This window comes from Sapajus apella, unplaced genomic scaffold (assembly GCF_009761245.1).
Source record: "Sapajus apella isolate SASKATOON/1434 unplaced genomic scaffold, GSC_monkey_1.0 scaffold47, whole genome shotgun sequence".
NCBI lineage: Eukaryota > Metazoa > Chordata > Mammalia > Primates > Cebidae > Sapajus > Sapajus apella.
Window position 1 is genome coordinate 7,247,539 of NW_022436987.1, and position 24,152 is coordinate 7,271,690.

At 35.4% G+C, this 24,152-nt stretch overlaps 1 protein-coding gene across 4 annotated transcripts in view; it reads left to right on the top strand.

The window, feature by feature from the left end:
• USP47 (ubiquitin specific peptidase 47) overlaps positions 1 to 23,875 on the top strand; it is a 138,165-nt gene extending 114,290 nt beyond the window's left edge. For 3 of the 4 annotated variants that reach the window (XM_032240755.1, XM_032240757.1, XM_032240756.1), the window contains 11 exons: positions 2,246 to 2,361; positions 4,754 to 4,873; positions 6,639 to 7,416; positions 12,276 to 12,451; positions 12,806 to 12,886; positions 14,491 to 14,606; positions 14,966 to 15,084; positions 17,325 to 17,455; positions 19,465 to 19,512; positions 19,707 to 19,837; positions 20,679 to 23,848. In XM_032240755.1, the coding sequence (XP_032096646.1) occupies positions 2,246 to 2,361; positions 4,754 to 4,873; positions 6,639 to 7,416; positions 12,276 to 12,451; positions 12,806 to 12,886; positions 14,491 to 14,606; positions 14,966 to 15,084; positions 17,325 to 17,455; positions 19,465 to 19,512; positions 19,707 to 19,837; positions 20,679 to 20,853 (1,991 nt within the window). In that variant the 3' untranslated portion in view covers positions 20,854 to 23,848. Of the gene's footprint in view, positions 1 to 2,245; positions 2,362 to 4,753; positions 4,874 to 6,638; positions 7,417 to 12,275; positions 12,452 to 12,805; positions 12,887 to 14,490; positions 14,607 to 14,965; positions 15,085 to 17,324; positions 17,456 to 19,464; positions 19,513 to 19,706; positions 19,838 to 20,678 lie in introns of all 4 variants that reach the window. The other variant, XM_032240754.1, reaches the window with a different exon arrangement.
• Positions 23,876 to 24,152: the final 277 nt, after the last annotated feature.

The following is a 24,152-nucleotide window of genomic DNA, read 5'->3' on the forward strand; positions in this document are numbered from 1 at the left end:
TACTCTATTTAAAATTTTCATGACAGTTTTTTTTATTATAGAAATGAACATAATTTAATTTTTTAAATGGTATTAAAATGTAGAATAATTTTGACAGGCTGAGAAATACTCAGCAACAGCTTGGAATTAAGTTCTAGATTACTTGCAAATAATTTTATACATAGTTTTAAAAACAACAATGAAAAACAACAAAACTTCTACCTTACAGTCTTCAGTGGGATTTTTCTTCTCCAGTATGCATTTTGGATGCTGTAAATCCCTAAAGTTATCAGCTGCTCTTTTAGGAAGATCTGTCTTTCTCTTTCTTTCTCTTTATGGAGATCTTGGTCCAAAAAAGTATATTTTCATAAAGTCTCAGAAGTAGAGACTGTTTAGAATTTCTTTGGAAGGGTGGATTTATTATCCCATCACTGTCAGCATTTAAAGTTTTTCCTTCATCCTCTCTACTTTTACAGGTCTTAGGGACTTCAGCTTTTCTTTCTTCATTAAATCTATCACATTCACTCAGCACGTTGAGTTTTTTTTTGTTTGTTTGTTTGTTTCCTTTGAGACTGCTTAGGAAAACCAAAATATCATGCCCCTAGTTTTTCCAGAGACAGTTTTCTAGGGGTTCAGTCAGGGTGGTGGGAAAAATTGTAAAATAGACACAACCTTCTTGGAAGACGGGAAGGTTTCTTCAAAAGCCTCGGGAAGTAATGAGCTGAAGGCAGCAGTTCTTACCCAGGGGCAGTTAGGTAGAAGTAGGTCCAAAGGAATGTAGGGGAGTTTATCTAAAGAGCTCGTTTACTCATGTGATCCTAAGGTCTACCGTTCAACACCCTCAGGTGCATGACTGCTCTCTGCTCTGGGGGTCAACAGTGTCATTACCCACAAATGGTGTTTGCTTTAGGCCTTGGAACCTGGCCTTCAATCATTATCCACAAGTGTGTTGACTCAAAGCCTCTGTCATTAAATCTATACTGTATAAATGCCTGGAGTGCTAGCTGGTCAGGGCTGCAGCTGCTGACTCTTTATAGCACCCCCCTCAACCTCTGTAAGCTGTCTGGACCCTCAACCCACTCTTTCACTAGATACCTGTATCTTAGTGCATTTGTTCATCTGTCACTGGGTCAGGGTCTGCTCGTCAGACCCAGCACAGTTTCCTTAAAGACAGTTACATGATCTGTTTTGTGTCCAGATTTTCTATAATTACCATATGTAAATTATAACAAATAGGAGAAAAGCAAAATGTTTAAATAATTTTACAAAATTCTTACTGTTGTGCTTGACCCTAACTCCTTTGTATCACTGTTTAGTTAGAATTCAGACTTAAGTCCTCTGTGTTGTTTTCTTAAATGTTGAACTTACAAAACCTTATTCTGCCCTTTTACAATGATATTCCTTTATGGATCCTGTATATCTCCTTTTTAAATGAAGGCATCTCTTTACAGACTAGGTTAGATGTAGTACTGTTTCAAGGAGCCTACATCTCTTAAGTGGGAAAATTTCATTTCTGAAAACCTTATGATGCCTGCTTCAGTTAAGACTCTACCTTATCTATAAAAAGTCCCTTAGGACATTTTCTTGCTTTTTTTTTTTTTTTTTTTGAGCTAGACAGGAAAAAGAATGATTAGGGTGTAACATGAGTCAGCAGTAATACCACTTATTTGCAAGAGAACTCTAAATGCGAGTGCAGATTGTAAGACTTATAAAGTAGTCTTTATTCATTAATAATCTAGATCTTAGCAGAATATTTTGTTAGATTTAGATAACAACATAGGGAAAACAAGGATTGACATAAAACATGAGGTGAAAACAGATACATAGTAACTACATATTAAATACAGTGTTTGAAGATTAAGAATTTAGTTATATAAACATAACCTGAAAACAGAAGAGAAGAAAATGGGATTCAGTTTTAATAAAAGGATTTAAGTGAGGAAACAGATACATAATCACAGCAGTTTTTGTGTGGAATTTTCCTTGGGATATAGAAAATATTATTTTGAGAATAGGAAGTTTTTGATGATGAACAAGGTTTTGTGTGGCTTAATGAGGCATTTACTCAAAAGCAAGCGTGAGAGCTGTGTGGCCTTTAATGTTTGTTTTGCAGTATCTGGTGATTTATATTTATTCAATGTTGTTTTGGTCTGTACTTGGAAGTTTGGATTGTCATCTATTAGAAACTCATTAATAATGCATCACTCATGTGAAATACATTAAAAAATAACCTCCAATTATGTGTTTATATCTTCAAATGTGACAGAAGTGATGGTGAAAGTTCATGTTGTTGATCTAAAAGCAGAATCTGTAGCTGCTCCAATAACTGTTCGTGCTTACTTAAATCAGACAGTTACAGAGTTCAAACAACTGATTTCAAAGGTAAGTTTTAAAAGGGGTTAGTAAATGTATTTTTGAGTGCCTGTTACATGCAAGACACTGTGATAGTTATGAATAATATACAGGCTCTACCTCCAGGAGCTAATATTTGTAGTTAGGAGACAGCTGTGGTTAAAAGAAACAGATTGAACAGGAAGTAAGAAAATGTGGGGCAAGTACATATAACAACTTGTATGTGTTGGCTGGATTATCGTAAAATGCAGGATTGGAAATATTAGTACAGTTTATTTCATGAAGAGCTTTAAACAGTAAACACGAAAGTTTGGGCTCCTTTTTGGTGTAGGCAATAAGAAGTTTTTTTGTTGATGGTGGTGGTTTTAAGTGCAGCAATGCTGCACTTAGTGTCTAGTGACACTAGACTAGTGTTCCACATGCCTTGAGAGAGAGTCAGGAATGGAGAGGAGGAAGCTGTTGAAATAATTCAAGTGTAGGTGTATGACTGGAAATGAGAGAACACATAGATTCCAAGAGGGATAGAATCTGCAGGACTTGTAATTATTAAATGTTGGGGTAAAGCAGATACACCCGTGACCTAAGCCAGAGGTTTCAAACTTGGAAACCAGAAAAGTAGGGATACATTAATAGAAATAGAGGAGGAAGATGAGCATGTAGACTTGACAGGGAACGTCATGAATTAAATACTGGCGCCATTATATGAGCTAATGATAAAGAACTTAGGCTCAGATTTCTTGAGCTGGAAAAATATAACAATGAAAACATTCAAGTTTGGGGGGGGGGACAAAAGGATTAGTCCGTACCAGACAAATGATTATCATCCTTTCAAGGGTCCTGTACACCTCAGAACCTTGAGCATACAAACAGGCAAAATTTTTCAGGGTTCTCAAACCATAGGTTAAGATCCCCTCATGTAGTGGAAGTTGTTCCATAATTGCAAGTCGAGTTCAAGTTTCAGTCATTCATCTTATGGTAGTCTTGTCTTTCATCTTATTAGCTGAGGTTTTCAATACTTGTTTAACAGGGTTGTAATAAGCATTAATGAAAAATAAATAAATGCTCTGTGGAAAAAAGTTTGTAAGATGTTACGTTAAGAGTTGGTGGTTATTATTATGCTCTTTAAAAAAGTCTATACTTTGACTTATATTTACATGACTTCTAACAGGTTTGCTAAATTAATAACCAGGAAACAAATCATTTTTGTGAAATTATATTTTATGATTAAATTGCTTGTAAATGCATACTATGTTGGTATGATATACTCTGTGTTACATTTTTGAAATTTGAATGCCAAATGTAGAAAAATTCAGTTTAGTGAGCACTCAGGCATAATACAAAAGAAAGAGACACAATAGTTTCTTCCCCAAGAAGTTGATAATCTTATTGAGAAAAATATGTCTAAGGCTGGGCATGGTGGCTCATGCCTGTAATCCCAGCACTTCGGAAGGCCGAGGTGGGTGGATCATTTGAGGTCAGGAGTTTGAGAGCAGCCTGGTCAACACGGCGAAACCCCATCTCCACTAAAAATACAAAAATTAGCTGGGCGTGATGGCCCATGCCTGTAGTCCCAGCTCCTTGGGGGCTTAAGCAGGATAACTGCTTGAACCTAGGAAGTGGAGGTTGCAGTGAGCCGAGGCTGTGCCACCGTAGTCCTGCCTGGGCAATAGACCAAGACTGAATCTCAAAAAAAAAAGAAAGAAGAAAGACAGTGGAGGTTGCAGTGAGCTGAGAAAACTATGTCTATAGAGAATAAAGGCAGTCACAAAACATCATGTAAACAAATACAGTGTTTTAAACTATAATGAGACTGCTTAAGAATTAGGTATTTATAACTAATAACCTAAGTCGTATTGAAAATAAGTTGTGTTCTTTAAAATGGAGGTAATTTTTACCTGCTTTCATGTGAAATTTATGAAATGACTCCAAAAATTAAAGATACAGACTTAGAGAATAACTTAAAATTTTACCTACTAATCTTCTCATTTCACGCAAAGGAAAATTGCTTGTTGCTTTAATAAAAGTGTAACAACTATTCACAGACTACAGAAGGGCCTGTCAAAAGCCAAGAAGTTCAACAGTTTAATATCACTGTCAAAAAGTCAAGTTATTCAGTTTCTTTGGAGTCAGATCACTCATTTACTTGGCAAATTTGAGAGGAATAGAGTTTCTAGGACAAAATCCTTACCTTTAAAATAGTTTCAGAGCATACATTTATAAGTGGTATTTTGTTCTCCTGATTTGCAGCATAATTTATAGCTATAACTAATTTTTCCCTTTCATTATTCAAATATTTTAAAACCTCTACTAAAATTATTTTTCTCTCTGCTGCTTTTAAGAAGAATTCAGCAGTGTCTTGCTTTCTAAGTCAAGCAGAATTATTTTTGAAAGAGTACTTTTTATTAAATTGCTTTTATTATAGGCCATCCATTTACCTGCTGAAACAATGAGAATTGTGCTGGAACGCTGCTATAATGATTTGCGTCTTCTCAGTGTCCCCAGTAAAACCCTGAAAGCTGAAGGATTTTTTAGAAGTAACAAGGTATGTCACTTATTTTTTTATTACTATTTTCTATGCTGGTAATAGTAAATAAAATTAGTTCAGTATTATAAGCCTGGCCTCCACAGCTGTTCAACATCTGTCGGAAACTTAACTTAAAATTCTCAGGTTTTCCTAATAATTACCTTCCTTTGTAGTCATGTCAGATCAAGCTCCTTTGTGTCCTGTCAATCAGTCTTACCAGTTCTCCTCTTCTTTGCCTTTGTTCATGTACACTCCCACTTAGAGTGTTCCTCCTCTCCCTGCATTTTTTTTTTCAATCTCTAGATTAGTCCTACCTCTTTGGTGAAACCTTCATAACCATTTCTACCCGCAGTGATTATGTCCCTTTTTTTTTTTTTGTTCACTTCATGGTGAGGGTCAGAGGCATACCTGGTATAGAAAAAATTATTATCTTGAGTTTACTCACCATTATTCCCTTTGCCTACTCATTTTTCTCTATTGGAAAGGAGAAAGTTCATGTTAATCCTCTTCTTTTATCTTGATATTATTATGTGTTTCATCATTTATCATTTTTCATGTGTCTATCACTTTTTCTAGTCTCATTTATCTTAGTACAGTCTAGTCTTTTATCTCATTTAACTTTTTTAGTATTATTTTATTAATCCCAATATGTAATTTTTATTCACTTATGCTTCTAAAACTTTTGTGTTGTGGGAGAGGGGGTGTATGTGTATATGTAAAACATTAAAATCTCTAATCCCCTCCAATACTACTTTAGGGTAAGAAGTACAGGAAGGATCTAACTTTTTTTTGCCTTAAGTGGTTAGCCTACTAGTTTCAGTTTGTAACATTTACTGAATAGGATAATGATAGTGTTATCCTTTTATGCAAAAGCCAACATCCTATTTATTATCCCCAAATTTATGCCAAAAATGAATTTCATATTTTAAAAAAGATGTATTATGGAAAATTTCAAACATAAACAAAAGTAGAGAGAATAGGGAAAATAGAGTGACCCCCCCACCACATCCCCATCACTCAGCTTCTACAGTTATTGACTCTTGTTTTATCTATATTTTAACCATCTACTTCCCCCAGATTATTTGATAAACTTCCTAAGGATCACATCATTTCATCTATAGATAATATGAATATATGTCTCTAAATGAAGAGAACTCTTGAAAAAAAAGTGAAATTTACATTATGTACCTAAAAAAATACCTTAATAGCAGCCAGTATCTTAGTCAGTGTTCAAATTTATCTGATTATCTTAGAAAATTTTTTTCTGTAAATTTTCCTGTGTCTTTTTCATTTGCTTTCTTGCAGTTTGTTTGTTACAAAACCAAGTTATTTGCCCATTAAATTTTTCCATGATCTGGATTTTGGTGTTATATTCACAAGATGTCTTTACAGATGTTCCTATGTTTGTAATTCAGGCAAAACTTGGTTTTTCTAAAGGTGAAAGATTTATACAATCTAAAGAAAAACCAGATTATTAATTTCCTAAAGAGAAGAATGATAAAACAACTTTCTGAAATTGGACATCCCAGTAAACAAGGTGTTTGTGTATATGTGTATGTCCATGTCCTCTCTCTTTGTGTAGTTTTATGGCTAGTTACAAAGACCTTTGAGCCTAATATTTATTTTATTCAATCTCCAAAACAATACAGTGTCCTTCAGAAACTTTATCATCACATTTTATAACATAACTGTGTATTGTCTTGTATTGATGCAATATTATGATGATGATGAATGAAAATGTCACTGAAATTAATATATAATAAAACTCTGACTTACCATGTAGGTGTTTGTTGAAAGTTCCGAGACTTTGGATTACCAGATGGCCTTTGCAGACTCTCACTTATGGAAACTCCTGGATCGGCATGCAAATACAATCAGATTATTTGTTTTGCTACCTGAACAATCCCCAGGATCTTATTCCAAAAGGACAGCATACCAGAAAGCTGGAGGAGATTCTGGTAATGTGGATGATGATTGTGAAAGAGTCAAAGGACCTGTAGGAAGCCTAAAGTCTGTGGAAGCTATTCTAGAAGAAAGCACTGAAAAACTCAAAAGCTTGTCACTGCAGCAACAGCAGGATGGAGATAATGGGGACAGCAGTAAAAGTACTGAGACAAGTGACTTTGAAAACATCGAATCACCTCTCAATGAGAGGGACTCTTCAGCATCAGTGGATAACAGAGAACTTGAACAGCATATTCAGACTTCTGATGCAGAAAATTTTCAGTCTGAGGAACGATCAGACTCAGATGTGAATAATGACAGGAGTACAAGTTCAGTGGACAGTGATATTCTTAGCTCCAGTCATAGCAGTGATACTTTGTGCAATGCAGATAATGCTCAAATCCCTTTGGCTAATGGACTTGACTCTCACAGTATCACAAGTAGTAGAAGAACTAAAGCAACTGAAGGGAAAAAAGAGACATGGGATACGGCAGAAGAAGACTCTGGAACTGATAGTGAATATGATGAGAGTGGCAAGAGTAGGGGAGAAATGCAGTACATGTATTTCAAAGCAGAACCCTATGCTGCAGATGAAGGTTCTGGGGAAGGACATAAATGTATGTACTTCAAAAGAAAAAAGGTCCTTGAAACAGTGTCAGTTTTTCTGTCAGTTTATTTAAATTTTCAGTTAAGTGTTAGGTACATTTCTAAGATCATTTGTAACTTTCTGGATTATAAGATTATTCTCTATTGACTTTCGTTTTTGATGCAGTTATAAATGAACTGTTCTTAGACCTGTGCAATAAATTAGATGTTAATTATGTCAGAACTCTGACATAAGTAAAAAAATAATATTCAATATTAGGAAAGAATTATGATACAGTTACTAAGTAAAAAATTCAGGAATATATTAAAAAGTAAGTAATATGTTTTTAAAAAGCTCAGACTCTTTAGAAAATTTGATATTCAATGCCCAGAAACGGTTTTATTTCTACATGCTCTTGTCTCCATTTTCCAATGCAAACAACAATTCCCTTGCTACACCCCCTTAAAAGTCCATAATTAACTGGGAAAGTCAGAGTAAGAAAAAGCGCTCTTAAAATTTTTTTTGTGTTACTTTGAAGTAACTCCAAAGCAAGGAGTTACTAGAAATTCCAATGCATAATCTCAGAAAGATGGAAGAGATCTGAGAGTTTGGGCATTTGGCATAAGTAGTAACAACAAAAACATTCCAGCATTGTATGAGACTTAAAATAAAAGAACCTTTATAAAACCTTAGATGAGGGCCAGCCAAATAATTAGCAAGACAACCAGGTTTAAGATATAAAATCTTTCTTCAAGTATAAAAGAGAAGTAGCTGAAAAAGTAAATACTTTACATTAGTTCTAACAAAGCAAATATTAATACTACTATTTATATTTTTATATTTTAGTTTTCAGAATGCTTATTTGTTCTTACTTAAGTCTTCTCCAAACTTCATAAAGCAAACATTAATATCCTTATTTGACAGATAAGAAAACCAAAGCTCATAGAGGATGAATGACTTGCCCAAAAGTGCATGTTTAGCTAGTAAGTGGGGCCATTGCTAGAACTGAAGGCATCTAATTGTTCCTTTTACCTTTGGAAAAGAGCTCCACTCTTTGTCCATCCATTCATCCATCCATCCAAGTAATATTTTCTAAATCCGCCAGGCCCTGTGTAGCTGTTAGAAGTAGAGACGACTGAGATGCAGCCTTTTGTTTCATCTCAGGAGGAGGAGGTGCACAGTCACCCACTCTAAAAGTTAAATGCTATGATGTTTATAGTCTCAAAATTCTATCTGCTAAAAGGAAGTAGTAGAAATTATGAAATAATATAAGTATTTAAATTTGTGTTTTTAACTAGCTGGGTTAAATAACACTGGAATCATATGACATTCATACATATATCTTGCAGAAACTCAAGTGTGAAAATGAGGATTGGCTGGACAAAGTGGAGAAAGGGAAATCATATTATAATAATGCTTTAAATTTCTATGGAACATTTACCTCATAAGACTCATTAGCTTACATTGGATCGGCATGCAAATACAATCTTAGTTCTCTTAACAGCTGTGTGAAACTGATATTATTAGACCGTTTTCACTGATTAAGAAACTGGTCATACAGATAAAGTAATTTGCATGTGGTCACACAGCTCACACTGCTAGGATGAGACATAGATATTAGGAGCCACCACCCTATAGCTGCTGCCACTGTTTTTTCCTTGCATGTTAGTAAAGGAAAAATAGTAGTAACTAGTGTGCTTTTTTACCATACTCAACCCATTGAGGGCATTAGAAAAATTAAAAGTAGTTCCACTTTATAAAAGGTTGGAAATTTATTTTAAGTGACCTGTTTTAGGATGATGTGCTAAAAATTTGACTGGATGATAGTCTCAACCTTAGGAAGAATTCAGTGGGAATACTTAGAATTGTAGTTTGAAAAGTCTCAATTTCATCTTAGAACAGTTAATAAAATCTTTAAAAAGGAGATTGTTGGCCATTTTAATATATTTGAAAATTCGTACTAGGCTTATTTACTTCATTGAAAGAGTCAATGAAATACTATTTTCATTGAAATAGTAAACATGGTGAAGAAGAGAAACCATTCACTATAACTTATGTATTTGGGCCTTTAGAAGCCTCAGAGAAAAAGCCTGTTTGAAAAGAAAATGTGACCCTGGAAAATGCCTTCTCATGTGTAGAAAACTGGTTTGGAGATAGGGATGTAGGGATAGCAACCAGCAGCCAGGTTTTTCTTGAGTATGTGCTAAGACTGATTCATTGCAGCTCCTCAGTCATCTGAAAGTACATCCCTGGGAAAACGTGGATGATAAGTAATAATATACGTTCTTCAGAGTGATAAAATGACTTGAAAGAAAGAACAGGTAGACAATGAATTTGATATTTGAAGAATGATGCACTATGCACAGTATAGGCACTTCACTCAGGCAATAATCAAACTGTCCTTAAAATTATGGTCCTTGAGATAGCAGTTATTATCCAAGAGTTGTTTCAGAGAATAATTACAGATCATTCTCTGAGAACACTGTCCTTTTAGGACCTAGTTACAGTTATTGGCACTTGGGTATAAACAGGAAAGCCAAGGTTAAATAAAGATGGTAGCGCATTTGCGCTGAAATTTTTCCGTACAATTTTGGTTACCATTTCACTTAAGAAATATGTAAGGGCCAGTTAGGTGGCTCACACCTGTAATTCCTGCACTTTGGGAGACCAACGTGAGAGGACTGCTTGAGCCCAGGAGTTAGAGGCCATCCTGAGCAACATAGTAAGGCCCCATTTCTACAAAATTTTTTTTTAATTAGCCAGCATGGTCACATGCCCGTAGTTCCAGCTACTTAGGAGGCTGAGGTGGAAGAATCACTTGAGCCCAGGGAGGAGAGGCTGCAGTGAGCTATGATCGTATCCCTGCACTCCAGCCTGGCCAAGAGTGAGACCCTGTCTCACAAAAAAAAAAAAAAAAAGGAAAAAGAATAAAAGAAGAAATACATAAGAGAAAGGACAGAAAAAGGAAAATCATAAATATATTTTAAGGTTGTTCTGTGAAGACATGACTCTTGAGTCTGAAGAGATAGATAGGAAAAATGATACAACGGTAATCTCTACAACTACCAAGTAATTATAGCCAATAAATTAACACTCTTTACCAAAGCTATCCTAAACATTTTACATGTATTGACCTCAGAACACAACTTTGAGGTTTAAATACTATTATCTCCATTTTATAGCAAAGGTATTGAAGTACAGAGAAGTTAAGAAGTCAGAGTCACAAATCTGATATATGAAGAGGAGCCAGGAATTCATTCAGTCCAGGCCATCAAATTCTAGAACCAGTCGATTGTAATCATCACATTAAACTATGTAAATAACCAACAAACATTTTCGTCTTCCTATGACATGTCACGACTAGAGGTTAGGAAAGAAACCAAAATATCCATAAAAGCTTGTATTTGAATAATGCTTCAGAAAAGACTTTTGCTACATTCATCACAACAATGTTACATGTTGTGATCACATGGGAAAACTGAGGCTGAGGGAGATTAGATGACCTGCCTACAGCCATTTATCAGAGTAAAGTGACAAAACTGAAATCTAGCCATAGGCTTTCAAATTCTAATCAAGTAATTTTTGGATGACACTGTTCTGTTAAGAAATTTGGTACCTTTATTGGGTAGCATAAACAGAAGCTTGTTTGCCATAAGCTGGATTATTGACATAGAAGGGCACTCCTTATAAATTAATGTGACATTTTAAACAAATTAAGAGAAATACTGCCTCAAAACTCAAAAGGTAGATAATGAATAAAGTTCATCATCCTCTTCATATTTTCTTCTAATTTTTACTTGTCACATTTTCTATTAATGAACCTATATTTTATAGCCAGGAAAGCAGTGAATATTATTTTATTTGAAAAAATCATCTGAGAAAAATTCAACCTAAGCCTTGATATGACATGGCAATGTAAACCAGGAGTGTTTTAGGGTCTCATCCTTTACCTTCCAAGTAGCTTTCACAGAAAAACAAGACCTAACACGGAGGGAGCCCTAGAGCCAGGAAGGTCCAGCGGCCTGAGGCAGCATGGCAGCACTGCCTTATTAGCAGAGAGTCTGGTTTCTGCTTTTTACTACAATATGAAGACCACAGTAGAAGCATTCCAGATGTGTCCTCATGAGTGTCTTATAAAATTAGGGACAAAAGAGTAAAATAATAAGCATTAGAGAAAAATGAAGCTCATCAGAGATAATCCTATTACAGTAGCAAGAGAGCTTAAATTTAAGCCTGGAAGAGGTAAGAGTTTCTGATCCATTTAAATACAGTTCTTGTTACAGCCCAACCATATGATAAATCAGACATTTTAGTATGCTAGTCGTGACATTTTTTCTAGTGAAAATCTGAAAATTAGATATTACTAACAGTTTTTGAGGCAGTTACTATGTATTGGCACTGCGCCGAAAGCATGATAAATGAATTACCTCACTGAATTCACATTGCATCACTCAGGTGGGCACTATTATCATCTCCATTTTTCTGGTAAAGAAAATGGAGGTGCAGAGGCTGGTGACTGGTGCCATGTCCCATATAGTAAGTAAGCAGAGGAGGTGGGATTGGAACCACTAGAGTTTACACTATTACAGTGTAGAGCTAGAAATGTATGTATTTTGAAAGAATTCCTAGAAGCTTGTTTTTGAGTTTGACAACCTAAACAAGCAAACACTTAAATAGCTCAGCACATTTTAAGCTGTCAGATAATACTTATCAGAAACTCTGTGTCCATGTTTTTTCTCCATTCAGTGTGATATATTAGCTAAAGTAACTGAAAAGGGGTACTTTTTCCTGCAACAGCGTAATAAAAAGTATATGATGTTTTATTTATACTCAGAGGTTTCTTTTACATTTTTGTTCCTGCTTTGTTTTTTTCTTTGTGTGTGTGCTTAGGGTTGATGGTGCATGTTGATAAAAGAATTACTCTGGCAGCTTTCAAACAACACCTAGAGCCCTTTGTTGGAGTTTTATCCTCTCACTTCAAGGTCTTTCGAGTGTATGCCAGCAATCAAGAGTTTGAGAGCGTCCGGCTGAATGAGACACTTTCATCATTTTCTGATGACAATAAGGTTGATTAAAATAATCTTCAAGTAGTTAGAGTCTATTTTGAATGATAGATTTGAGAACAGCTTTTACTACTTCCAAGTAAGGTGAAGTAGATACACTAGAAGAAACTTTTTTTTAATGTTTAATGGTAATTTGGGGGTTTTTTGTTGTTTTTCTTCACTCATCTAACAAACGTTTGTAACATGTTAACCGTGTGTCAGTTACTGTTCTAGGTGCTGGGGATTCAGAGGTAAAAGCTATGCCTGTTCTCAGAGAACCTATAATCTAGAGAATTTTGAAAGGTTTAAAAATGGGATGACAATGGGTAGTTTATTCTGCTGAGACAGCATATCTAAAAAAATGTTTTTAACTTATAGATTACAATTCGACTGGGGAGAGCACTTAAAAAAGGAGAATACAGAGTTAAAGTGTACCAGCTTTTGGTCAATGAACAAGAGGTAAGTAATACATTTAAGAACAATATACTTTTTATAGTTACTAAAAACATACATTGTAGAGATTTTATTCCTAGTCATTTTATTTTTCTGAAGCAGAGGTCAGCAGATTTTTTCTGAGCCTTGTAGTTTAGCAGGCCATACTGCCTCTGTTGCAGTCACTCACTTCTGCTGTTGTAGCACAAGGAGCCATAGACAATAATAAACCAATGAGAATAGCTGTGTCTCAACATTTTATTTACAAAAGCAGGCAGCAGTGAACCTGGCCCTCAGACCACTCACTGTTTGTCATCTCTCTGCTCTAAAGTGTTGCTACAAATGCTGAAATGAGACATTTTCCTGCTTTTAAAAAGAATTTTCTGTGTGTTTGTGTGTGCTTGCTTTCTGGAAACTATCATATAATGCTACAGGTGAATAACAGTTGAAAGTCATTTTATTATGTAACAAGCATTTATATAGTATCTACTGTGTGCTTTAAGTGCTTGCAAATATTAACTCATTTCATCCTCATCAATTAACTATGGTACAGCATTATTTCTTATTCCCATTCTATAGATAAAGAAACTGAGGCACAAAGAAGTTAAGTATCTTGGTCAAGGTCACACTGCTTGTAAATGGTGTGAGTTAATGATCTAAACAGGCTGTGTTTTTTAAGGAATCATCAATGAACCATTTTAGTCCCTGTGATATACTAGCCTTACCACAAACACCCAAAAGAAAAAGGCAAAGACTATATTTTTCAGACTGTTGTAGTATCCTGTTATCATAACATTCTGTTATAACATTGTTATAGAACTAGACAAATACGAAAACCATAAATTTATCATAAAATGCCTTTATTCATACAACGTATTTTATCTCACATGTTACTTCTCTTAATGTGACCCATTGCAGTCATTTTGACTTACATGTTTCATCTGAGTTTATGGAAACTATGTATCTTTTAAGACAATTGTTTAATGTATTTGGAGAATTAGTATGCATTTCCCTCATTTTAGTCCATAAAAATGGTTCTTTTTGCTTTGAAAATTGTAAATATTATAAGAAGGGAATGTGTTATCTTATTTGATCTTTACAATGACTCAGTGAAGAAAATACTGTTCCTAATTTACAGAACTGAGGCACAGAGATTTTAAGTAAACTTGATCAAGATAGCTAAGCTCATAAATAGTGGACCTAAGGTTTCAAAACAGGAAGATAGGCCAGGCATAGTGGCTCACTCCTGTAATCCCAACACTTTAGGAAGCCGAGGTGGGTGGATCACCTGAGGTCAATATGGCGAAACCCCATCTCTACTAAAAATACAAAAAAATTGGCCGAGCTTGGTGGCGGGCGCCTGTAATCCCAGCTACTTGGGAGGCTGAGGCTGGAGAATTGCTTGAACCCGGGAGGCGGAGGTTGCAGTGAGCAGTGAGCTGAGCTCCTGCCATTGCATTCCAGCCTGGGTGACAGAGTGAGACCCTCTCTCAAAAATAAAACGAAAAACAGGAAGATAGACTCTGAAACTCAGGCCCTTAGTTGCAAATAAAATGTTTTCATAATTTTTATTTTAATGTATTTAATTAACATGTAATTCAAGCTCTGATAGTTTATGTTTACATTTCTAGCCGTGCAAGTTTCTGCTAGATGCTGTGTTTGCTAAAGGAATGACTGTCCGGCAATCAAAAGAGGAATTAATTCCTCAGCTCAGGGAGCAATGTGGTTTAGAGCTCAGTATTGACAGGTAAAGTAAAATTCATGTCATCAGCGATTTGAAGAAAGACTATGTGGTCAGTTAAAATGGACTGGTATGATTTTCTAAAACTAGGAGAATTAAAATTTCCTGTACTATTCAGAATTTTAGTACAACAGATTAGTTTAATAGGACTAAGCAAGAGTATTACAATTTTGTTTGGATTTTCTACAGAGGATTCTAAGTTTGAATTACTGGGAGCATTTTTTTATTTCCCCAGATTTTAACGACTCATTATTTGACTTTTGTATTTGAACATAGTTTATTTTTCTTTGGTGTTAGATTAGTGTCAGTCTTTAAATTGAGAGTTTCAAATTATAGTTGTTTTATATGTCTTACCACATTTGTAGGTTTCGTCTAAGGAAAAAAACATGGAAGAATCCTGGCACTGTCTTTTTGGATTATCATATTTATGAAGAAGATATTAATATTTCCAGCAACTGGGAGGTTTTCCTTGAAGTTCTTGATGGTATTTTTAATATTTTTGGGGGGGAAGCATCAGCTAGAAATACTATAGAACTCATAGAAGCTTAAAGTTTTTAATCAAAATAATGAGTTACAAGGAATCTAATATACAGTATAGTGTTTTGTGTTATGTTAAGCATAAAGATATTCTTAGTGTGGATTGATGTGATTCCTACCTACGTCTTATCCCTGGGAGTTTTATTTTCTTCCCCCGTGTCTTCATGTAACTGCTTAAGTTATTTTTGAGAGAATAATCGTTGTCTTTCAGCTTTCTCCTATCTTTCTCTGGTCCCCATTTGCCTTTTAAGTGTTCTTTTTTTGAATGTTGAGAATATGAATTTCCCCTTAGAAGAAAATTACGAAGTTAGGTTTGTAATACATTTTAAGAAAACTCGGCTAATATTTTCTTAGCCATGTTTGTTATTTAGTTTCTTTATTATTATTATGGCTTATTTTGTATTGAGGACATGGTACTGATAAATTATCAGAGACTTTGTTTCCTAAGGCAGGTGGCTTAAACAATAGATGTATATTGTCTCACAATCTGAGAGCAAGGTATCAACAGAGTTGGTTCCTTCTGAGTGCTGTTGGGGAGAATCTGTTCCATACTCTCTCCTAGCTTCTGTGGTTTTGGGCCATCATTGGCAACCTTGGCTTGTAGATGCATCACCCCAGTCTCTGCCTTCATCTTCATATGGTGTTCTTTCTGTGGGTTTGTCTGTTTGTATTATTTTTCCTTTTTTCATAAACTACTAGTTCTATTGGATTAGGGCCCACCCTAAAGACCTTATTTTACCTTGAGTACCACTGTAAAGACGCTATTTCCAAATAAAGTCACATTCTGAGGTACTAGGGATTAGGATTTCAACATGTCTTTTTTGGGAGGGGACACAATTCAACCCATAACAGTGACCTTGAGGAGGTCTAAGTAGCAGACCTATTTGTCACGCCTCCCTGTTTTCATTGTCAACATGGGTACCTTTAAAGTATTATTTTTTGGAGGGAGGCTGTGGGGGGAAGGTTGGCTTTTAGAAGGTCACATCAAGGTAAATAACTAGTTTTATATATATATATATATACATACATATTGCTGTTGCTTAGAAAAATTTAAATTTTTCATCTATAGAAAGTAAAATATTGTGGATATTTTGTTACAAGATTATACTAGTTTTTAGAGGGCTCAATAATACTAACAACTCCCCATTTCAGGCTACTTCAGGTCTAATTCAACCATAAATTTAAATGGTTGAAATTCTGATTAATTGACAAGTTAACTTGGGAAGTAAGAAACAACTAGGACATCATCTACTATGGTGCATAGGCAAGTGCTCCAGATTGTGATTTCTTTGAGTGTCTGGGGTCTTAGGGAATAATCACTGTGTCTGGGTAAGTCAGGAAGAGATCATTAATGACAAGTCACCCTTGCAAGGATTAAGTAGGTGTTAGCAGGGATGGATTCGTCTAAAAATAGTATTGGATGATGGGTGCCTGCATCAGTATTATTTCAGTATGTTTTAGCATCAAAATAGTTGAGTAAGAAATGTCATATAATTAAATCCAAGAGACATTTATTGTCTTGTAATTTGCCAGACACTGCTAATCCCTTGTGCTACAAAAATGAGTAAGAACAACTGATTGCCCTCCAGGTGCTCACAGTCTGTGGAAGAAACAGAGCTCCAAACCTGTCATTATAAAATAATAGGTACTAAGGGACTGAATCATTAGAAGTTGTTCATGTGTACACCAGAGAGAAAAGTGACAGTTGAGCTAATGCTTGAAAAGTGACACAATGGAAAAGTGAAAATTTTGAAGAATCACTAAATTGGGGAGTAAATGGAATGAGAAGGGTTAATAATAGCTTGAGTGAAAAAAGAGGATAAAGTGAAGTTGATTTGATGATGATTTTAGATAAGGGTAGTAGCCAATAGAGAAGCAAAGATTGGAGATCCAGAGAAGAGAGTAATTGTTAATGCAGTGTCCAAAAGGAGTCAGGAGAGAGTGGAATTATGAGTACTGGTTAAACAATAGTTTGCAGAAGAGAGGAATTAAATTCTGAGACTAAAGAGAAGAGAGTAAATATTTCATTCTCAAAAACTCCTTAGGATAATTGGGTTTTTTCTTGTGCCCACTTTTGAAGAATAACACTTGAAGTAAATCTTTTTGTTTAGTCAGGCACTAAGGGAAAAGTCAAATTATGAACCTTCAGAGGAAATAGAATGATGACCTAATCTTGCATATTCTTAGGGGTAGAGAAAATGAAGTCCATGTCACAGCTTGCAGTTTTGTCAAGACGGTGGAAGCCTTCAGAGATGAAGTTGGATCCCTTCCAGGAGGTTGTATTGGAAAGCAGTAGTGTTGATGAATTGCGAGAGAAGGTAAGTTCATTTTAAACAAAATATGTATCTTATGTTGTATTGGTATATCACAGTATTTATAAAATATATAACATATGAACAATATATTTTTCCTGTGTTGCATAAGAGAAAACCTAGGAAGCAGTACCAAACACTGGTGCAGCAACCTTTCTTTTTGGTGTCTGTCACACCTTGTGGCACACTCTAGTCGTTTTTTCAGGTTCCTGATTCTTTGAAAAATTACTTTGGCTCCTGGCCATTCAGAAGTGGATTCTCACTTTCTGTTACTTGGACCGGTTTTGTCCAAAGTAGTTAATAGATTAAATTGCTATATGTCTAAAAAAAAAAAAAAAAAAAAAAAATGAAGTAGAATTGTGTAGAGAATCCAGATAAAGGTCTGTTTTGTATTTTAAGATGGGATATCTAAGGATCTCTGGGGAAAGGGTGAATTGGTCAATCTGTGGTGCTAGCACAGTGGGCATTTTGAAAAATATTCATTTCCATACTTCACACTAAACACAAAAATAAATTTTAAATGTATTAAGTTTTTATAAAAATTAAAATAGTAAATGTACTAGGTGAAAATATGTAAAATATTAAATACTAAAAGTATTTTCATATTCCTAGAGAAAGATATTTGTAAGCATAATACCAAAAGCCAAAAAAAGAAACTTTAGACCACATAAAAACCTATTCTCTGCACAGCCAAAGAAAAAGGTATTTAAAAAGGAACTCATAAACAAAGCTAAAAGACAATAAACTAGGAAGAAATTATTTAAAACATTTATTAAACATGCTGTCCATAATTTATAAAGAGCTACTACCTTAATAAGAAAAAGATGAACAAATCTAATTTTAAGAAAGATAACATGAATAGGCAATTTATAGAAAAAGAAATACAAATTGAAACAGTATCATTATTTTTCACTTCTTAAATTGCTGAAGATTTAGAAAATCAAAAAATACCTTGAGTTGTCAAGGTTTAGGGGACACAGAGAATACACACCTTTGACGAGTGTATAAATTGATATGATTTTTTTCAGGTTCGGTTTATCAATATTTCAGATGTGCAATTAAATATCTAGGAATTTGATCTATAGAAGTATTTGCAGGCCAGGTGCCGTGGCTCACTTATGTAATCCCAGCACTTTGGGAGGTCAAGGCGGGCAGATCACTTGAGGTCAGGAGTTTGAGACTAGCCTGGCCAACATGGTGAACCCCTGTCTCTACTAAAAATACAAAAATTAGCCAGGAGTCATGGTGCATGCCTGTAATTTTAGCTACTTGGAAGGCTGAGGCTGGAGAATTTCTTGAGCCCAGGAGGTGGAGGTTGCCGTGAACCAAAATTACACCGCCACACTCCATTCTGGGTGACAGAGTGAGACTCTGTCTCAAGAAAAAAGAATTTTTTTTTTTTTTTTGAGACAGAGTTTGACTCTTGTTGCCCAGACTGGAGTGCAGTGGCACGATCTTGGCTCACTGCAGCCTCCGCCTCTAGGGTTCAAATTCTCCTGCCTTAGCCTCCAGTGTAGCTGGGATTACAGGTGCATGCTACCACACCCAGCTAATTTTTTGTATTTTTAGTAGAGATGGGGTTTCACCATGTGCAAGGATATCATGGAGGTATACAGTAGAGCACTGTAACTGGGAAAACCTGAAAACGGTCTCAGTGTCCATCAACAGGAGATAAAAAGGTATACTGTTCAGTTATTGAAGAGAATGTGGTCACTTTGTATCCTATTCCTCTATATGGGAACAGAATTATTAAATAGAGATATTAATCTAATTGTATGTGTTCTGGAAACATGTGGATGTAGTTTGTATGCATAGGAAAAGATCTGGAAGGAATATATATATTTGGTATTTCTGGAACATGGGATTTGCAGGGTGGCCACCTCCTTTTTCTTCTAATTTTTTTATATAAACATTTTTTAAACCAAGCTATTTCTGTTTGTGGGGTAAAGGAAAACAACTTTTCTAAGCAAGTTTCTTTTTTTAAATGAACTCAAGTAAAATGTTTTATTTTACAGCTTAGTGAAATCAGTGGGATTCCTTTGGAAGATATTGAATTCGCTAAGGTAAAGCCCTAAGGATGTTTGCATCTTTGTATTTGTGCACAATAAACACAGCCAGTGGCATGATTCATTCATTTACATCTGTGTATTTGTGCAGGATAAACACGGCTAGTGGTGTGATTCATTTGCATTTGTGTATTTGTGCGAGATAAACATGGCTAGTGGCATGATGCATTCATTCATTCTTTTTCTTTTAGGGTAGAGGAACATTTCCCTGTGATATTTCTGTCCTTGATATTCATCAAGATTTAGACTGGAATCCTAAAGTTTCTACCCTGAATGTCTGGCCTCTTTATATCTGTGACGATGGTGCAGTCATATTTTATAGGTAACATTCACAATGTTTTTGTTGCTTTTAGTAATACATTTTTGGTGTGCATAAATAGCTTACTTTCCATAAATATCTTTACTATTTTTATGGTACGGAGCAGCACTAACCAATAGAAATACAGTGACAACCATACATGATTATAATTTGAAGTTTTCTAATAGCCACATTAAAAACAATAAAAAGAAACAGGTGAAATTAATTTTTAAAATATTTTAAATCCAATCCAATATATCCAAAATATTATTATTATAACATGTCAACAATATAAAAAAACATTTATAAGATATTTTGCATTTGTTTCTTGTACTGAATCTTAGAAATATTGTATGTCTGTTATATTTCCAGCACATCTCAATATGGACCAGGCATATTTCACAAGCTTGATGGCCACATGTGGCTAATAGCACAGATGTAGAGGAAAAAGAAGAGTCATTGGAGCCTCACAGATCTGGGCGCAAAACTAGCTTTCTGATTTACCTAGCTCCTCATCTATAAAATTGCAACAATGATGTCTACCTTGCAGGATTTTATGAGAATTAGAGCTATTGCATGTAAAATAATTGGCACGGTGCCTGTTATAAATAGATGTTCAACAGTGATAGCTGTTACTACTGCTAATGACACGGAGATTATTCTCAGCCATTTTTAGAAGTTAGCAATATGTTCCTGTGATAAACACCTTAGAAATCGGGGACATCCTAGGATATAAAATAATATTACTTCACCAGTAACAATCAGATTTCATTATCTTGCTGAGGAGCATCATAGCATTGAAGCATACATTAATAGAGGCGGAGGGCTCTACTGGCCTAATATGTGATTAATATTTTATATATAGGGATAAAACCGAAGAATTAATGGAATTGACAGATGAGCAAAGAAATGAACTGATGAAAAAAGAAAGCAGTCGACTCCAGAAGACTGGACATCGTATAACATACTCACCTCGTAAAGAGAAAGCACTAAAAATATATCTGGATGGAGCACCAAATAAAGATCTGACTCAAGACTGACTCTGATAGTGTAGCATTTTCCCTGGGGGAGTTTGGTTTTAATTAGATGGTTCACTACCACTGAGTAGTGCCATTTTGGCTGGACATGGTTGGGGTAACCCGGTGACACCAGCACTGATTGGACTGCTCTACACCAATCAGAAGCTCAGTGCCCAGTGGGCCACTGTTTTGACTTGGAATCATGTTGTGCACTATAGTCAAATGTACTGTAAAGTGAAAAGGGATGTGCAAAAAAATAAAAAATTTAAAAAAAAGCAAACCTTCTACTAGGAAAGGGGACAGGGGAATGAGTAAGCGTCTTTTATTGCGGATAAATGTGCACATAGCTGCTAGTAAAACTAGCCTCAAACAGGATGCTCATAGCTTAATAATAAAAGCCGTGCAAAGGCCATGGATGAATGAATTTTCTGTTTATTTCACTGATACACACATTACCTCATTGACAGTTCAGAAGTAAATGCAACGTGTGTTGACTCTTGGAAAGCAGCAAAAACAGGAGCTAAAGAAAAGAAATTCTTAGAACCAGCCATAACCCAGTAAGGAATTGTGAAGTTGTGTTTTTATTTTGTTTCATTTATTGCAGAGTATTAAGACATTATTCTGGAATATCAAACATTTCCCTTAGACCGCTCCCAGCAGGTGGCAGCTCAGATGTTGCAGTGTTGTAATTATAACTGATTGTACTTAAGTTATGGATGTAGAGAATATGTTTCATTCATTTATTCAGCATGTAAATAAAATTGATCCTATTGAGTTATCATAATTGCAGTTCAACTATCTCCCATGGTTATTCTTTTCATGTATCATTCATTATGTACATTTGTGTACATTGAGAAGTATAGCAATCTATATAAATGTAATCCTCAGTGAGGTTCCTCAGTGCTAAGTCCCATAGGATTGTTCTTGCCCTTGTTAGTGAGGTTTTTCTGTTCAGTGGCTTCAGTTTTTTTCTCTTTGTACATCTAGTTTTGAAGATTTACTTCAAGTTTGAATCTTCTAGAATGCTTGTAAGTCCAGTTTTAATTTTTAGAGTCAGTTTGTAGTTACATGTAGTTTAACTTTGGGGAAACGTCTTAACATTGTTTTGAATAAACTTGCTAGTGAGGTCAGGTCATGGTACAGACTGATGCAGTCACCATGATTTCATTGCAAAGTTTATTAGAATCAGCAAGTCTTTGCTTTGCTAAATAAACGTACTCAATGAACACAATTCTACATAAATTTTGAAATACCATCTAATTTATAAAAATCAATAAAAAAGGTTTTGGTAAAACTTTTTCATGCCAGATGCTGTTTACAACGATGAACATGCCAATAAAACATTTGTTCATTCTGTTGTGTTATTTTAGTCATTAAACTTCTGTGGATGAAGAATCTGGGTTAAGAATAGATTCGTCATCTTTAAATAGAACATTTTGTAATGTGTATTGAATATCTCATTTCTACGATAAAGGTATATTTACAGTAAAGTTCTCAGAGAAATGAAAAGATGTGTTAATATCTAACTTTGGGGAATCCTGTCAGTATTTCAGATCAGATTTTTACCCTTATTTTCTTATAAGAAAGATAAAATTTTTTCTTATAAGAAAGATAAAATTAGAAAATAGTGTTAGCAGACATGGCTCTGCCATTTGAATATAATCAGTGAGAATTCCATAATGTCTTAAAAGTCTCCTGGAATCCACAATGAAAAAAACAAATCTTTTCTAAGGTATTTTTCTGGCTAATTTTTATTTCAAGAAACTGTGTATTATTGAGCTAAATTTGACTGAAGTAATGTTTTGAGTTTGCGTTAGTGGGATTGGTGATGTTCTCAGAAAATTGGAAGAACTTGTGATGAATTGTCTTTCAGATCACTTAGATTTTCTGATGTAAGGGGACAGCTATTTGGTTCTGATACAGGCCTGCTTACTTGGGATATAGGGTTAATAAACGGGGTTTCTGCTTTAAAGGACTGACTTGCTATCGCACTGAGGAGGCAGACTTGTAAGCAAAATGGGCTTTGGAGTTTGGTCTGATTGGCTTTGGTTTAGTATTCCTATGAGAGTAAACCGTAACATTCTTCTGATACCCGCTCCTTAGACTGTGCCTTCTGCTCTGTTCTTTGTTTTGTGTTTAACTGCTGCTTCTAATTGCAGGTGTATTACAGATACAAATAAGAGTAAAGAAAATATATTTCATTATAGAAAAGAAAAATTAAAAGCTTCTTGCTTTTCAGTGCCTGATAGAGTGAAAACACAATGTTGCACTTTAATAATTTTAATAAAAGCTAATCTGTGTCAGCCTCCCTCTGCTTCAGAGAATTTGGTGAGCACCCATAACCTAACAGGCAGAGCCCCAGCAGTGTAGATCGAGTTCCCTGAGCCCGGGGGCAGTGGAGCCTCATGATCTCTTACCTTCTGAGGCTGAGGCAGGCCACATGCAACAAATTGTGACCCTGCTCCCCACGAGTTGTGCAAAGGTTTTGAAGAGCTTTTACCGTGGGGCAGATGAACTTGTGTCAATCATGCACACCCTGTGAGAACCAAGTACCTGCGTTTCTAAGGCAGGCACTCAAGCTGAGGGGTGCATTCTGGCCAAAGAAACAAAACCTGTGGTTTCAGGACCGTGCCATGTGTAGCTGGTCTGTACAGGAAGTGTGTGTAAGAAAGAGTAGTCATGATAGATGAAAACTATGTGTGAAGCAGCCTTCACACTAGAGTGTTTGGCCATCGCTTCTAATGTAAGGGAAGATACTTCAAAATTCTGGGAAGCTGTGATGAACCCATGCCCCAGTCAGAAAATAATCAAAGGACATAGGCATTGGTTGCCAGGCCACAGTTAGGAATTGTATTGTGATACATCTAGAGGCCAAGCGAGCAGGAGAGAGCTACCAACTTACACTGTGGTTTTACGCTAAACGACCGCACAGCATCATAGCATTGCAGTGTTGTTACTAAATCTGGAAGTGACCTGTGAATGTATGGAATACAATAAAATCTTTTATTCTGGCTCATTTGCTAGTACTTCCTTTTTGATTGGATACTGTAGTTCTTCCTCTGGATTTTGTTTTGCTCAGCGTCAAGGCCCTAATTTTGCAAATGTAGTCTAAACCACAGTACATGGACTAGAAGACACTCTGAAATAGCAAGTTTTTGTTTGCTAAATAAAACGATTCCATCTTAACAATTTTGTGTTAATTTTTGAAAAACACCAATATTTTGGTCACTAGTAGTCAAAATCTTTTGAGGCCATATGTCCTGAAAGGCAAAACCATGTGTGTGACTTTCCAGGGAGCTGGTAGAACAGTTTTTATGAGG